General features: G+C 35.4%; 3 protein-coding genes across 7 annotated transcripts; 2 read left to right on the top strand and 1 right to left on the bottom strand.

The window, feature by feature from the left end:
- Positions 1-940: 940 nt before the first annotated feature.
- LOC127241272 (probable manganese-transporting ATPase PDR2) lies at positions 941-12,633 on the top strand. Of its 4 annotated transcripts, XM_051260208.1 has the most exons (23): positions 941-1,071; positions 1,771-1,812; positions 1,903-2,191; positions 2,418-2,507; positions 3,998-4,200; positions 4,637-4,709; positions 4,863-5,035; positions 5,151-5,322; positions 5,892-5,996; positions 6,097-6,207; positions 6,298-6,384; positions 6,490-6,672; positions 6,773-6,823; positions 6,917-7,042; positions 7,644-7,723; positions 8,348-8,456; positions 8,596-8,724; positions 9,389-9,454; positions 9,621-9,692; positions 10,241-10,392; positions 10,713-10,824; positions 10,919-11,035; positions 11,211-12,633. In XM_051260208.1, exons 3-23 carry the CDS (start codon positions 1,943-1,945, stop codon positions 12,297-12,299), a joined length of 3,549 nt encoding a protein of 1,182 aa, XP_051116165.1. In that variant the 5' UTR covers positions 941-1,071; positions 1,771-1,812; positions 1,903-1,942; the 3' UTR covers positions 12,300-12,633. The 4 variants fall into 4 exon arrangements, with proteins under 4 accessions (XP_051116165.1, XP_051116163.1, XP_051116164.1 ...); XM_051260206.1 differs by lacking the exon at positions 1,771-1,812 and having other exon boundaries at positions 1,937-2,191; XM_051260207.1 differs by lacking the exon at positions 1,771-1,812.
- Positions 12,634-13,353: 720 nt separating this feature from the next.
- Positions 13,354-13,987, top strand: LOC127241285 (uncharacterized). 2 transcript variants are annotated; one of them, XM_051260228.1, is made up of 3 exons: positions 13,354-13,546; positions 13,623-13,771; positions 13,867-13,987. In XM_051260228.1, exons 1-2 carry the CDS (start codon positions 13,454-13,456, stop codon positions 13,722-13,724), a joined length of 195 nt encoding a protein of 64 aa, XP_051116185.1. In that variant the 5' UTR covers positions 13,354-13,453; the 3' UTR covers positions 13,725-13,771; positions 13,867-13,987. The 2 variants fall into 2 exon arrangements, with proteins under 2 accessions (XP_051116185.1, XP_051116184.1); XM_051260227.1 differs by having other exon boundaries at positions 13,356-13,546; positions 13,623-13,906.
- A 912-nt stretch (positions 13,988-14,899) lies between these two features.
- On the bottom strand, positions 14,900-15,654 carry LOC127241284 (zinc finger protein ZAT8-like). Its single transcript, XM_051260226.1, has one exon. It carries the CDS (start codon positions 15,598-15,600, stop codon positions 15,043-15,045), a length of 558 nt encoding a protein of 185 aa, XP_051116183.1. The 5' UTR covers positions 15,601-15,654; the 3' UTR covers positions 14,900-15,042.
- Between the last annotated feature and the right edge of the window lie 1,118 nt (positions 15,655-16,772).

Raw genomic sequence — 16,772 nt, 5'->3', positions numbered from 1 at the left:
AAAAAATACTATATGTAGATTTTACTTTGCTATTAAAAGTTTGGACTTGTGATTATGTAGAGTTTAAAATGTGGAAAAAATATTATATTTTTTAAAAAAATAGGATGAATAGTATATTTAAAATTCAATCTCCAAATAAAATTACTTTAAAATAATCCGGAGAAGATATTCAAGGAGTTTGAGACTGGATTATGGCGTGCAATTTTAATTGGTTTGTTTTTCTAATTTTATTTTTTATTCACATTCATCATGGTCAAATCGCAACTTCAAGTACATAGCGACCGTGGATTGAAATTAAGTGTTTAAATATATATTTAATATTCATTCTATCCGACTCTAAAAAGTCATATTTATCTTTTGCATTTAAAAATATTTTAGTATAATTTCTTTTTACAAATATATTTCTATTACTATAAGATATTAATGAAAATATTTTTATCATTATAACCTTAGCGTGGTATATATTATAATAATAATTTTATTTACTTTATTTGAAATATTTGTAATATTCTCGATAGATTATTTTTATGCTACTATATATATATTTTTAATAGTATTAAAAAAATGTTTATTATATATTGTAATATGAGCAGTAAATAAATACTACTATTACATTTTATAAAAATATAAATAACGTGTAAAAAACAGTTTTAAAACGTACAAAACTAATTAGGGTGAGTTTGTTCGGGGTTTTGGATTTTGAGTTTAACTAATAAAATTTTTGAATTTAAATAATTGTACGATGTTATATAAATAGGTGTTGATGTGATATTTTGAATATAAAATTAATTTTTAATATAATATAAAAAAATAAAAAATAGATATTTAATTTGATGTATTTTTTTTTAGAAAAAATTGTAATGAACAGTGAATTAAAAATTCAATCTCCAAACAAACCCACCCTTAAATAAAAAAGGAAAGTAAAAATTAGAGAGATGCTGGATGGTTAGAGAAACGGGAGAGTAAAAAGCCGCTGCTCCTCTTGAGCGCCTCCACCCCTCCGTATCGAATCACTTCAAAGCCCTACGCCGCCGGCCCACCGCGACCTTCCACGCAACTCCACAGCAACGGGTCAGTGCTCTTTCATGCCTTTTGATCTCGTCGGGGCTCCTCTTTTTGTTTATCTCGGTAAATTCCTAGGTATTGTGGGGGTTTTATTTTGATAGGTTTTTCCGATCTTGTTGCGATGTGTTCTTTAGCGCTTTCTTTATCGATCTTGCCGGGTATGGTTTCGAAAAAGTTCGCTTGAGAGTCGTCAAGTTCTTATTTTACTGAGTGCAGAAGGAATTTCATAATTGTAGAGTTTTATTAGGCAGTTAGTTTGGTTGTTGCTATTTGGATTTCAAGATTTGTCTCTCTGGGTTGTTTTGTGGTTTTTAGTGTAATACGTGATTTGGTTTTGGTAAGTGAGTTTATTAGCCGATGGATCAAGGTAGATTGGGAATTCGGCGGCTTGAACTAGTGATAATTTCCTTCGTTATTTAACAAGAAAATGTTGCAATCATTGTACTAGTCGTAATGAACGATTCCTTTTTCTGGACTGGTTGTGGATGTGATGGACTGATGCAACAATAATCGAATGGTAAAAAGCAATGTAGGCCGAGTTTTGGTTTAGTTTGAAAATATTTGGCTCCCTTAATTCCTTGGAGAGACCATAATCTTCTAAACCCAAACTTACTTCAAATTCAAAGTATACGTCAATTATTGGTATACTTTATTTGCATTACTTTCTTTGACAAGCCTTGTTTTCCATGATGCTGATGAATGAAGAAAAAAGATGGAATTTAGAATTCGGCTGCCTTTTTCCGGCTGGCAAGTCAAAACTACAAATCTAGTTCATATTTTCTGTATATCATCTGTATGTTTTGCCCCTGATGATTTTTGTAACTTTTGTTCTTGTAGAAATTGCATATCATTTTTGTAATTGAATTAACAGAAGGAGATGTCGAGGTTTCATGTTGGTGGGAAAGTGGTGGATACTGTTGATTTATTGCGGAAGAGGCATTTGGGATGGCGTTTGGACACGTGGCCTTTTATGATTATCTATGGGATCTGGATGGCAGCTGTAGTCCCTAGCTTGGATTTTGGGGATGCCTCGATAGTATTGGGCAGCCTTATGGCATTTCATGTTCTGGTTTTTCTGTTCACTGTTTGGTCTGTGGATTTCAAGTGCTTTATACAGTACTCTAAGGTTCATTTTTCATACCCTAAATGCTCATTCTGTACTATTTTGTGATATTCTTTGTTTCGTATCTTATATTTCCAAGCTTGCAATAAATTGTGTTTTTATTGAACATATAATTTGGTCTCTGCCTGTCACATGAAAATTTATTGTTGCTCTTTACAACTGGACTAATAATGTTTCGCGTAATTTACTACCATGTATTTCTAAGGATGTGTATAATGCATGATGGCAGGTTAAGGATATTTATCGTGCTGATGCATGCAAGATTACCCCAGCTAAATTTTCTGGCTCCAAAGAAGTTGTGCCTCTTCACATCCAGAAGGTTTAACGTTTAATTCATACCCTTTTTTGTTCATTTCTCCCTGATTCATAGTCACCTTCAATGTTAATATGGATATAATCCTATGTTGACTATTTACTTTGTTGAACATCTCCTCATCCTTTTTATATGAGAAGTATCTTGATAAATACAAAGTTGAGTTTTGTGGTGGGATATTAGTTAGATTATTCTAATTAACCGTGTTGCTAAATTTGATGTTGTGCTTTGTATCTTGCCATAGGACACATTGCGTGTCTACTACTGTGAACTTGCACGGCCTACATATGCTTTGAATGCTTGCATGGGTAGGTTGTAACTGTATGTAGAAATCATCAAGCTCAAAGACAACAACATGACATGCAAATTTGCTTGTATTACTCGTTAATGAATACTCAAGTAGAGGCAACTTAACTAGATCCGGTTACAGTTAATATGAAGATTCATCATTACCCTACAGTGTCCCATAATCGAAGTCCATGATGCAACTTGACATGAAGAATCCTAAGAGTCTCGATTTGGTGCTACATTGTTTTCGATAATTATTTGATCAAACAATCTATTTACACTCTAAGTTAATAGTTCATAAGGACTGATTAATAGACCTAATAGCTTTCTAGTGGGATCAGTGTACAAGTCCCAGAATCAAGATGGTTGCAGACATGGTTTGACATAGTTTTCGCTTGTTCATATTCCCCCCACTCAAGATGGGTATGCTTTAAACAAAATCCATTACCTGATCCTACGTACTCTGTATTTCTATGCAGCTTCCTCTTTATTATGTATTTTAAAGCTCTTTTTGGTATGAATTTTGTGGTGGTCTAATTTGATGATCACCATGGCCATTTCTCACTGTATCTATTCGAATGGTTTTTGTGGTTGAATTTGTTAGCATAAGTTGATGTCCTCATAGAGTGTTTTCGTGTAGGGCTTAATTGGTTAATGTGGAGAACACTTAGGAATTTTCCACAAGGGAAGCAACTCTACCTGATAGGCTACAATTCCTTATTTTCTTGCAATAAAATCACATTTTTATTGACATTTGGGATCCCTCCTTATGCAATAATCCTTACAAAGTTTCATGTTGAAGTGGCAATGTTGCACCCTTGTTTTGCATATTTCTACATTTGCTTTTGTGATTTCTATAGATGGTGTAAAATAATCTGAAGATTTTGAAGTCATTTTTATGAGAAGCTTTTAGTTGGGTAGGTCTATTACCCTTGCTTTGTTAGTAGTATACGAGAGCAATGGTTTCTACCTAATTTTAATCACAAAGTTCTGTGGTCTTTGTAATTGACACATTTTTTTCATTGCTGTAGAAATCCTTTCTACATAATAATATATCAGTAATTCAAGTTGTTATTGAGATCCTTCTCAGTTGTCTGCTAACTCCTCCAGAGACCTTTACCTTTCTATTTCACTTACAATAAAAAAAATTTCTTATGTGTTGCCATTATTCCCTCCTTGTTTTAACTGCTGTGTTTACTATTCTTCAGTTGGCAGCTTCTTCTACATCTGCAGACACAGAAGAAATCTACTTTGATTTCAGGAAGCAACGATTTATATACTCAAATGAGAAAAATACGTTCTGTAAACTTCCATATCCTTCCAAAGAAACCATTGGTTATTATCTTAAGAGTACTGGTTATGGCACAGAGGCTAAAGTTCATTCGGCTACTGAGAAATGGGGAAGAAATGTGTGAGTTTCTTTCATTTCCAACTTTTTAGTCGGAAATTTTAAAATGTTGGAATGGTACTTTTTCTGTGCTATTTCATCTCCAGGTTTTAGTTACACACCATAGACTTTGGAAACTTTTAAGAAGTATACTTAACCACAGTTTTGTTAAACTGAAGTTCTAAGCTATTGGTTATTATTGGTGCCTTTAGTGCACAATTATTGTTGTTTCAGAGATTGTCCATGCACGAACCACTTTACACCTAATTAATCATTTGGGGTGTAATTATTTGTGTTTTATATTTTCATTGCAAACATGTTATGATAATTTACGTTGTGCAATAATCGATATGAATATTAATATCTACCTTGTCACTTTGTCGGTTGGTACTGGTTTACTTGATACCTTTTGCATTCATAAGGTCATTTCTTCTGCTAATAATATTTCCTAATTATGTAGATTTGAATATCCTCAACCCACGTTTCAGAAACTTATGAAAGAGCAATGCATGGAACCATTTTTTGTGTTTCAGGTCTGTGATAATTCTGACTTTCTTCTTGTTTCACCTTTAATAGTGAATGTATTAACCATTTATTTGAATAAATGTGTTCATCTTTAATTTATAATCTTTTGATTTATAAATTTTCTGGGCTTATCATAATATTGAATTGCTCATTGCATATAGGTATTCTGTGTTGGCCTATGGTGTTTAGACGAGTACTGGTATTACAGTCTGTTCACCCTATTTATGCTGTTCATGTTTGAGTCAACAATGGCCAAAAGCCGTTTGAAGACCTTGTCCGAGCTTAGACGTGTGAAAGTGGATAGTCAGACATTGATGGTGTATCGATGTGGGAAGTATGATATGCAAACCTCACATTTTTCCTTTTTTTTTAAAAAAACATTTTTAAATTGGACTATGTTTTGCATAGTCAATGCCTGCATATCTTTTATCTTTTGAATTCAAATTTAGGTGGGTTAAACTCTCTGGGACAGAACTTCTTCCTGGGGATGTTGTGTCTATTGGGCGCTCTACTGGTCTGGATGGAGATGACAAGTCTGTACCTGCTGACATGCTTATTTTAGCTGGAAGCACTATTGTAAATGAAGCTATTCTAACAGGAGAATCCACTCCACAATGGAAGGTTTTTTTCTGATGTTCACAATGCTCTTTTTTTAAGTGATTTTTTCTGTTCATTAATATCACATTTCACAACAAAATTTAATAACAATGCTGTAATGTGCATTCTGCAGTAGTGATCCTAGAACAGGTTGGTTGTGAAATGAAATTTTCAAGCTGAAATTCATTCTAAAAAATTGTCTAGATTGCTTCTGAATCCTTCATTCTCATAAGGTGTGGACATAGGCACATGTTGAATTGAACTTAAATTGAGGTAACTGAGCAAGGAAAGGATTAGATATGAACTTGTTATATGTGCCAGGTGGAAAATTTCTAAATATGTATTTATATGGAAGGTGGGCTTTTAAATGTGGTAAGATTATTTAGAAAAACAGAACCTTGCTTATTAAGGAGAGTTCTACTAAGCAATTCAATACTAGAGCATGAAATGCAGAATATAATGACAACAGCTCATGCATCAGCTGCACTGTAAGTCTTTAACATAAGTTCTTCAAAGAAGATTTAACGCTTTAACCCTAGGGATATATATTATTAACATGTGAAGCTCTCATCTCAAAGAGCAGTTCTTTCCAGGTTTCAGTAAATGGTCGAGGAAGTGATGAGAAACTGTCAGTTCGACGAGATAAAGCACACGTTCTCTTTGGAGGTACAAAAATATTACAACATACACCAGATAAGGTCTTTTTCTCTCTTTGTACCTTCTCTATCCAGGCACATTAATAATTTGTTGGCCAAACATATTTTATAATTTGATACTTCTTTGTTTACTACTATACAGACATTTCACTTAAAAGCCCCAGATGGAGGCTGTGTAGCAGTTGTTCTGAGAACTGGATTTGAAACAAGCCAAGGGAAGCTAATGCGCACAATTTTATTTTCCACAGAAAGGGTATCCTAATACGAGATGTGAATAGTATTATGCTTAATTGCATTCTTTATTTCATTGTTAATATTTGAACTTTTCTACATGGATCTTTAGGTTACTGCAAATAGCTGGGAAAGTGGACTCTTTATTTTGTTCTTAGTAGTATTTGCATTGATAGCTGCTGGCTATGTCCTTAGGAAGGTAAATTAGACTCGAAAGATTACAGAAATGTTCTGTTTGTCATCTTGGGAGATGCTTGTTATGAATATAATATTGTTCATTTAATTGAATTGAATGCTGTTACAGGGGCTTGAGGATCCAACCAGGAGTAGATACAAACTTTTTCTGAGTTGTTCACTGATTATAACTTCTGTGATTCCCCCTGAACTTCCCATGGAACTGTCAATTGCCGTTAATACATCATTGATTGCACTCGCACGGCGTGGGATATACTGTACCGAGCCTTTTAGGATTCCCTTTGCTGGAAAGGTAAGTGTATTAGATCTATGATCTATGAGTGGCCTTTTTACAATGACTCATATGTTTTTCCTTTGTCCATCTGTCTCTTTATTTTGCGATCAATTTCCAGGTTGATATATGCTGTTTTGATAAGACAGGAACACTGACATCTGATGACATGGTATGCCTGCCTACTCAAATTCTATTGCTAATTTGCAATTATCTCTTGTTTCAGCCTTATTAAGTGGTGTTACTTTTGTACTTTGTTTCTCAGGAATTTTCTGGAGTTGGTGGTTTATCAGACAATGAAGAGCTAGAAACAGAAATGTCTAAAGTGCCTGATCGAACTTTGGAAATACTTGCTTCTTGTCATGCTTTGGTTTTTGTGGATAACAAACTGGTAAAACACACAAACACACTTGTATATGGATTGTTCAATTCAATTAAACTGTTTAGGATCTAAGTATCTAGTTAAATCCAATCTTTGATCCAAAAGGCCATTGAAAATGAAATGTCCAGGTTCAGGATCAGTTTTCATGTTAACTAATTGAATTGTGATTTATATTGTCAAATTCTAATAGTGAGTTTACAAGCAGATTTATATTTGAAAAAAAAACAAAAATAATTAAATAAATAAAAAGAAAAGAGAAGAAAGAAAGAAAGAAAGAAAAAAGAGAGAACCTTATTTATTATAAAATTTGGTTATGGAAAGTCTGAAATTCAACATCTATGAAAACTTACCATACTTTCATTAGGGTTCCTATTTAATCACAAGATCTGGCATTTGGAAATATTATATAGAGAATTTTCACACATTTTCTTTTTATTGTCAAGGGAATTAAAAAACTCTCTATTAACTTTCAAAGAATTGTGATATATGGAGAAGCGAAAGGTGTTTGTTTACCAGCCTAATTAGTGTCTTCAGAGATGTCAGTTCCTATATATAGGTTTATTCACCCAGTTTTTTTTTGTTTTTTTTTTTTTTTGTTTTTTGGATGTAGGTTGGTGATCCTCTTGAGAAAGCCGCACTGAAAGGAATTGAGTGGACATACAAATCAGATGAAAAGGCCATGCCAAAAAAGTATGGCATCAAATTTGTTATATTTCGATTTTTACCAGGATTTCCTAGTTGATTTGTTTTATGTGTCAACATGTCTGTCAATTTCAAATTTGTTTTGTTATTTTTAACATTGTTCATAATTGAAACCTCTATATGTATGCATTTGACACTTGACATTATAGGCTTTTGGGATGATGATGATGATGATGATGATGATTTAGTTCATTCTTAGACCAAAGAAATCCTGGACAAGTAATGCATGCATGCCTTGGTGGAGAATTAATGGAAAGAAAATTTCTATTAGTTCATATTTAGACTTGAAAGGGATTATATAAAGGTGGCAACTAAAATCAAATTCATGGTAGAATTATGACTCGAGTGTTGAATGAAGTGATGAGCATCTCTCTTTATCATTTTTCTGTTTAATATATTTGTTTCTGATGCAATTTTAATTTGTTTTTGAAGGACTAGAAAAGTATCTACTGTTCTCTTCTAAGTCTGTTATGGACTAGGTTTCTGAGTTTGTTATGATATCCCACAAATTGCATTGACTATGTTTGCTATTTTGCTTCTTAGTGAAATGTCGTTTGAATATGTTTTGACATCTTCTGTTACTTTCTTTCGGTCGGTTCAAATAAAATTCAGGGGAAATTCCAACTCTGTCCAGATTGTACAAAGACATCATTTCGCTTCCTACTTGAAAAGAATGGCAGTTGTTGTTCGTGTTCAGGAGCAGTTTTTTGCTTTTGTTAAGGTACAAGCCTGATTATCAATTCCTGTCAACCTCACATTAAAATTCTTAACAATGAGAGCTGTGGATCAAGCACTTGACCTTCTGTGAAATATCACATTATCTATTCCTTCAATATCTCAAATTCCTTATTGAATTTCAGGGTGCACCAGAAACCATCCAGGAAAGACTTGATGAGGTGCCTTCATGGTATATTAAGATTTATAAGAAATACACGCGCCAAGGATCTCGAGTTTTGGCTTTGGCATACAAGCCTCTTCCAGATATGACAGTAAGAATTCTTTCTGTCTGTATGCTAGCCATGCTTGCCTTCTTTTATGCACCTATTAACATGCATTACCTTTCTCCTCATGTCTTAGTTTTACCAATAATGGCAATTTAAGTTCCATGGTTCTTGATTCTTATACTAATGTGCTGAGGCACCAGTATCTTATTTTAATCTCGTCTCTTCAAATCTTGTCAGAGCTAGGTTTTCAATTCTGGCACAGTAAATTTATTATTTGTATTTAAGCATAACAGGGATCATAACAGTTATTTTGCATCTTGAATACATTTTTTAACACCATGGGATTTAAGGATCGGAAACTGTTCTCGAGGATAGAAGGTTTTGATGTGTCTGTGATATGATTATCTCTAGATAGGTAGAAATAATTCTTTTATATTGTAGTTTGCTAGTTTTGAACTGTTTCTGTATGGGGTATACTAACTTGACTATGCAATAATGCATATCTTTGGTTTTTAAAGTGCCAGCCAGCATGTGTGTGAAAATATGGTTCCGAATTATTTTATATCTGAATACAGATGCATAATTGAGGGTGTGATATGCAAGAATGAATTGTTTCTGTTTTCCCCAATATATCAGATTCTTATCATCACCTACTAAAATGTATCCTCTTTAATTTTTAATCTTTTCTATGTCTTCAACTCATTTGAAGGTTAGTGAAGCTAGAAGTTTGGATCGAGAGACTGTGGAAAGTGGCCTTACTTTTGCTGGTTTTGCGGTACAGTTTTTACCCAATCTTTTACTTTTAAGAACACCACATATATTATCCTTAAGAAAATATGCAAAATTTATAGTAGGCACATATATACTAAAGCCACATTATGATGGAAGTCTCTGTCCTGGCGGGAACTGATATTAGTGTATCTGGTGCCTTTATGGCTCAGGTTTTCAATTGTCCCATCCGAGGAGATTCAGCTACTATACTGTCAGAGTTAAAACAGTCCTCACATGATTTGGTGAGTATTTCCTGCTGCATTCTATTGGTTCATGGTGCTGCGTCTTGTTAATATGCCACAACTTGAATTTCATTTTGATAGTTGCATTTTGTGAGCAACATATATAAAAAGAATGTCATCCAATGAAAACATTTGTCTTTTGCTGTTTTGGCATCTCCTGAATATCTGGTCACATAAATGCGATGCTGTGATCTAGTTATTGTACCAACTGTCGATAAATCTACGCCCCATCAGTTAACGAGCTACTTCCATCAACATTTTCCCCGTGAATAAACTAATAGTGTGCTTTGAATCATTTTTCAAATCTTATTAGATTACATGTGCTTTCATTTGCTTTATGCTATATGTATTTGTTGATCTGCTGACTTCACCGCTACATCTCAGCTTGGTGCTTTCTGTAGTAAGCACGCTGGATTTAGCTACATATAGGTTCAGATTATGGCACACATACAAATTTGCATTACCAAAAATACTGTCGCAAATCGACCGAGAATTTAAGCATCTCCAAATAAGTAAGTTTCATGTTATTTTGTGCTAATATTATCCAGGCGATGATTACTGGGGATCAAGCTTTGACGGCCTGCCATGTTGCTGCCCAAGTCAACATTATCACCAAACCAGCATTAATACTTGGCCCTGCAAAAGGTGGTGCAGGATATGAGTGGATTTCGCCAGACGAGACATGTACAATTAGCTACAAGTAAGAATACTGTTAGTTATCTATATATTCAACCATGCTCATGCTCTTTTTCATTTGTCTGTCCTTATATTCCAATAAGTTAGCCAATGTTTTACACTTTTCCTGATTATAACTGGAATATGGCTGTTTATAACTGGAATTTTATTATGGTTATGGTAATTATCGAAAATGATGGAGTTCGAGTATTTTATGGTATCTCTATTTCTGTATTCTATTCCTAACCTAATAGGTTTTTGAGGTTATTGGACAAGTGAGAAAGACACATTTCAGTTCCACCAATTTTTGGCAACTGAAATGATCATTGTTTTACTTTTGAGCAGTGGGGATGAGGTCGAAGCTCTATCAGAGGATCATGACCTTTGCATTGGAGGCGACTGCATGGAAATGTTGCAGCAAAGCTCTTCTACAGTGAAAGTCATACCTTATGTTAAGGTGCCAACATATGGCACTTGATGTGTGAATTTTTTTATATTCTCGATACTTTCTTTTGTTCCCTCCCTCTAAATCAGCTCATAACATTTGACAGGTATTTGCACGAGTTGCTCCTGAGCAGAAGGAACTCATCATTACTACTTTTAAATCGGTGGGTAGGATGACTATGATGTGTGGCGATGGAACCAATGATGTCGGAGCTCTGAAACAGGTATCGTAATATATTTGATGTTTGCTAATAAATGAAATATCTCCTCGCTTAGCATTAACTCAGGGACAGCTAATAAACAAAAATAAGCAAGTCTAAGCTCTTTCAATTGATGTCGAATTTTCAGTCACGTTTACTTTTATGATCTATATTGTGTAACTTTTGTACTTGTTTGCAGGCACATATTGGGGTAGCTCTACTTAATGCAGCTCCTCCAACAACAGGCAAGTCAGCTCAAACAGGATCGAAAAGTGAAGGCGAGAAATCGGCTAAATCAAAGAAACCCAAGCCCGCCAGTGGAAGCGGAGATAGTTCTTCTAAATCCCGGGCTCTTTCCAAAGCCGAATCAACTAGCAATCAAGCTGCAAACCGTCACCTGACAGCCGCAGAGTTGCAACGCCAAAAGCTGAAGAAACTAATGGAGGAGATGAATGAGGAGGGTGACGGTCGATCAGCTCCAATGGTCAAGCTTGGAGACGCTTCCATGGCCTCGCCATTCACTGCAAAGCACGCTTCAGTTGCTCCCACCACCGACATAATCCGCCAAGGACGGAGCACCCTCGTGACCACTCTCCAGATGTTCAAGATTCTCGGACTCAACTGCCTCGCCACCGCCTACGTCCTCAGCGTAATGTACCTTGACGGCGTGAAGTTGGGCGACATCCAGGCAACGATCAGCGGGGTTTTCACAGCAGCCTTCTTCCTGTTCATATCCCACGCGTCGCCCCTCCAGACGCTCTCGGCGGAGAGGCCCCATCCGAACATCTTCTGTGCGTACGTCTTCCTCTCCCTTATGGGTCAGTTCGCCGTCCACATATTCTTCCTGATGTCTTCCGTCAACGAAGCTGGTAAATACATGCCGGATGAGTGCATCGAGCCCGACTCAGATTTCCACCCCAACCTCGTCAACACGGTGTCGTACATGGTCGGGATGATGCTGCAGGTCGCCACTTTTGCCGTGAACTACATGGGCCATCCGTTCAACAAGAGCATCTCGGAAAACAGACCGTTTCTGTACGCCCTCCTCGCCGCTGTCTGTTTCTTCACTGCCATAACTTCTGATGTTTTCAGGGACTTGAACGATTGGTTGAAGCTCGTCCCGCTGCCGAAAGAGCTGCGGAACAAGCTGCTGCTGTGGGCTTTCCTGATGTTCGTAATTTGCTACACTTGGGAAAGACTCTTGAGGTGGGCTTTCCCCGGGAAAATGCCGTCTTGGAGGAAGAAGCAACGGGTGGCAGCGGTGACTGAAGCTAAGAAAAAGGTATGAGCTGCGCAACTCGCTCTGTTTTTGAAATGAGATGAGATGAGATGAGATGAGACGAGTTGAGTCGAGATGAGGTTCCGTAGCAAGAGGCCGAGTAATGTGTTTTGGATGAGGATCATAGATGATATTATATAGTTGCAGATCTTGATATGTTGTTCTTCAGTTGTTGATACGAATTCATCAGAAAGGAAAGATTGAAGAGGTAGGGCTGATGGTAGAATCCCCATTTTTCTCACTTTGGGTTTGCTTATTCATGTTCCTCTCAAAACCAATTTCACTATATTATTACCATTTTTAACCACAATTTTTGGGTTTGGATCTTTAATTTTATGCAGAACTCTCCATTTTATTTTATTATTTTATATATATATATATATAGGGTACTTTTCTTTGGTATTTAACAATGCTTTATGCTTTGATATTTGCTAATTGCTGATGCTCAGCAAAGTGCTATGTTATGTGGGAGATCTTTAGTCTATCTTGTGTTATATAACATATGTTATATAATACATATTATATTATAAATATGCTTGAAATATATATAAATATACGGCTGGTCTGGTCACAATATATGCTTCAAATCTAACTGCTATGCCCAATGTGTTCTTTAAATGTAAAATAGGTTTTTGAATGGAAAGTAAGTGCGAGTCCGTACAGTAAATATGATAAATTATGTGAGTATTATTAATGGAAAAAAATAATAAAAAGGTAAATGTATATATTCGGAATATTTAATTTTTTGGATAAATATCTTAATAACATTGGCTAATATATTATATTGAAATCTAAATGTCAAATAGAATAACACATATATTGGTAATGACCAAACCTTTGTTATATGTTAGTTCCTATGTTTCTGCAATTTTATTTTTTTATTTAGACTGTTTTAAAATATTTATTATTTTATTTTATATTAATTTTCTTAAAAAGTAAGAGTAACATATATGTGAATTGAGATCGATGAAGTATTTATTAGCTAGGGTTTGAAAAGCCCATTGAATGCCCGTAGTATTGGGCCAATCTGGCACTCATTTGAGAACGAACTCCCTCCGATTTATGCGAGCCCAACTCGTTCGTGATCGAGAAACTTCCTGCTGCGTCGGTTGAATCTCTCCCGGAGACTTGATTCTGTAGGCTTGAACGGTTTTTGCGCGGGGATGGAAACGAGAAAGCCAGAAATCCGGCAGCTGCTGAAGGACAAGAGATTCTGGTTTGCCTCCGCCCTCATAGTCTGGGCTGCTGCTCTCCAGGTATTTATCTCTTCAGTTTGCTCTTTATAAAGAGGCTGAAATTGTTCAGTTAGTCTCACTTCATTTCACTCTGCAGGGGCATATGATGTGGATGCAGAAGCAGGATTCCTTCAAGGAGAAATTCCGATACCTTAATTCGGAGACGAGTTCCGATGAAACTAGTGAAGGTCGTCAGTAAATTACTTACGGTGATAAGTTTTTTAGCGAGAAAGCGTCTACGCAGTTGTGAGTTGGATTGACCTCGATTACATACACGATTCTTCGTTATTTTACGTGATTAAGTATTGTTATTACTTCTTCTTTGTTGAATCGAAATGCAGAGCCATAATAAACGGAGAATGATTTCATGTTCATGGATAATCAATGCTCTTTTGGTATGATGCTATCAAAATTCAAATGCTAGTCTAGAAAATCTCAAAGTCATGTTGATATTTGGGAATCCGAATCCTTCTAGTCTTTTGCGAATTCTCTTGCTGTTGAAATTGTTGATATGCTCAGAATATGGACATAGTGTAGCCTAGTTTTTGCATTGATTTGGTTCGCCTTTTGCGATGCTGTTTATTACTATGTCATAAATCATTTGAGTATATGATCATTGCATTGCATTTTGTGTTCTTGATCATGCATAATTATTGTAACATTTCATTATGAAGACAACATTTCAACTTAAGCTACCCCCGGAAATTAGTGCTTGAAGGCATTCATCTCAGAACTATGCTCGGTTTCTTTAACCTGAATCGCTGGATGACTTGAGTGAGTGATGCTTTTGATATGAGTAGTTAATTTAGTTTGGTAGTGTTTAGGAGAAAAGTGCCTAAGTATTTAAGCATGTGTTTGTAGCTTTACTCGAAGCATCTTTGAAGAATCATCATGAGTGCCTATGAAGCCATTCTATTGTTATTGAAAGTAGTATCAGAAGTGTGTTGTTGTGTTGGTTCGTCTCGAACCATTTGTAGCAACATCTGAATTTGAGTGCCTATGAAAGCCATTCTATTGCTATTGAAAGTAGTATCAGAAGTGTGATGTTGTGTTGGTTCGTCTCGAACAATTTGTAGCAAGATCTGAATATGATTGATTACGTGTCAAGTTTAGATTAGATCATTTTGGAAGTTTGAACATGAGTGACTATTCTGATTAGTTCCATTCTGAACTATTGTTTCTATAAGATTGTTTATGGCTATTAAGCAGGTGAATTTGTTCGAATATCTATCTACCTTCTTGCTTATTACCTTACCGACTATTGATTTGATTTGACTTGTCAATTCTAAAGTTCATTTCTAATGAACTAACTACTCTTTAACATCTATTCTATGGTAGCGTTCTACTCGTTGAATAAAAAGTAGTAACGGATGGTTCAGATCTGAAAGTGTTATTCTGGTAAAATAAAAGTATCAACAATAGCGAAGATGGTCTGTGCATCCATATATATGTATATATATAAAAACACACACACATATGTATGTGTGTGTGTGTGTGTGAGGGAGAAGATCGATGGATCAGAAAAGGCAAAGGGCGGCGGCAGCCACCGGAGAAGCAGGCGGCGGCGGTGGCGGCTGCTGCAGCGGCAAAATGCTGTTCTCCAGCGGTGTCAAATTCAAATCGACACACAATAACACTACTTCGGTACTTTGCCTCATGATCCTTCTCTTCTTGTTATTATCATTGTCATTTTCGTTACTTGCTTCCTCCTCGATTTTCAGATGGTGATGGTGAGGTCTGTGGCGCCTCATGTGTCCTCCAAGAGCTTGTCCCATCGGAAACTCCAGCCCGCAAACCGGGCACTCATGCGTCTTCCTCTTAGGGTAATCTGTCGTTGGCTGATCATCTGCTGTCGCCGCCAGCCGTGGCTTCTTGTGGCTGGCGCGGTGGCCTCCCAGCGCCTGGAATGATGAGAACTCTCGTTTACATGTCTTGCAGGTAAATACGCGCGCGTATCCATCGCCGCTGCTGCTGCCGCCACCGGAGAATAGCATGAAATACTTGGCTGTGGCCATGCTTATTGCCTCCAAGGTAACCTCATCTCCATCTTCTTTCTTTCTTTTCATGATCATCATAATAGATCTCTCTCTCTCTCTCTCTATATATATATATATATGTGTGTGTATGTGTGTATATGTATTTTATTTGACTTAAGCAAGAAAGTGTATATATGTGTGTGTGTGTGTGTGTGTGAGAATAGGGGTTTGAAGTTGAAGATTAGTGAGAGGTAGATTATATATTTATGGTAAATAATTGAGGTTTGAAATGTGACAAGAAACTGAGAGTCGAGAGATACATCTAGAAAAAGCACTAAGGGTGTGATTGTTTGGGGGTTTGGATTTTAAATTGAGATTTGAATAGTTAAAATTTTGAATTTAAATGGTTGTATGATGTGATATAAATAGGTGTTGATGTGATGTTTTGAATATAAAATTGATTTTTAGTATAATATAAAAAATAAAAAATGAGTGTTTGATTTGATGTGTTTGGGGAAAAAAAAGGGATGAATAGTAGAAATTAAATCCAATCCCCCAAACAAACACACCCTTAAGTTCTTTAATTAATTAAATAAGTCAAATGGATGAAATTAAACCCCATACACTATACTATACTTTACTATTATGATCTAATACTAAATTAAGTCAGCCTCGCCTCTTCAGTGTTTTTAATTTTTTTTTTGCCTAATATATGTAGATATACATACACTATTTGGGTATTATATATATATATATATATATATATACGTACGTACACACATTGATGATATTGCAAGTTGTGTGCAAGCTGTTTAAATAAGATATATTATCATGACATCAAATAAACATACTTTTATTAGATATAATTAAGTTCTCTCTTCCCTCTATAAACATATATTTTTCAATAAAAATATATTTATTTATTTTTATTAATTCAATTTCAAATCACAATTTATCTTTATATAGGGAGATGTGTGTGGTGTGCGATACTCTTGGTAGTTACACCCGTATAGTATGGATAAAATTAGGAATGCAAAGAAAATGGAAATGTGATAAGTGCATATGTAATATGATTGACCCTTTGGTAATCACCACCAATTAGCGTATAAAAGTATTACAAATAGCATATGAAAATATAATAGATATTATATAAAATATTAGAATGTGTTGTTCATTTTTTGTTTATTTTTGTATGGGTGTGTTTGTTTGGGAGTTTGGATTTTGCCATGAGATTTGAATAGTAAAAATTTTGAATTTGAATAGTTGTATGA

The sequence above is a fragment of the Andrographis paniculata genome, unplaced genomic scaffold (genome assembly GCF_009805555.1).
Source record: "Andrographis paniculata isolate CXL003 unplaced genomic scaffold, ASM980555v1 Contig82END, whole genome shotgun sequence".
In the NCBI taxonomy this organism is placed as follows: Eukaryota; Viridiplantae; Streptophyta; class Magnoliopsida; order Lamiales; family Acanthaceae; genus Andrographis; species Andrographis paniculata.
Note: the sequence above shows the minus strand (reverse complement) of the source record. Positions and strands in the feature narration are given on the sequence as shown.

Bases quoted from the DNA above. Each gene is read 5' to 3' on its own strand.
- LOC127241285 (XM_051260228.1), top strand. From the start codon at position 13,454: ATGGAAACGAGAAAGCCAGAAATCCGGCAGCTGCTGAAGGACAAGAGA. The intron at 13,547-13,622 runs GTATTTATCTCT...TTCACTCTGCAG, and splicing joins TCTGGGCTGCTGCTCTCCAG to GGGCATATGATGTGGATGCA.
- LOC127241284 (XM_051260226.1), bottom strand. From the start codon at position 15,600: ATGATGATCATGAAAAGAAAGAAAGAAGATGGAGATGAGGTTACCTTG.
- LOC127241272 (XM_051260206.1), top strand. From the start codon at position 1,943: ATGTCGAGGTTTCATGTTGGTGGGAAAGTGGTGGATACTGTTGATTTA. The intron at 2,508-3,997 runs GTTTAACGTTTA...ACTATTCTTCAG, and splicing joins TGCCTCTTCACATCCAGAAG to TTGGCAGCTTCTTCTACATC. The intron at 6,673-6,772 runs GTAAGTGTATTA...ATCAATTTCCAG, and splicing joins GGATTCCCTTTGCTGGAAAG to GTTGATATATGCTGTTTTGA.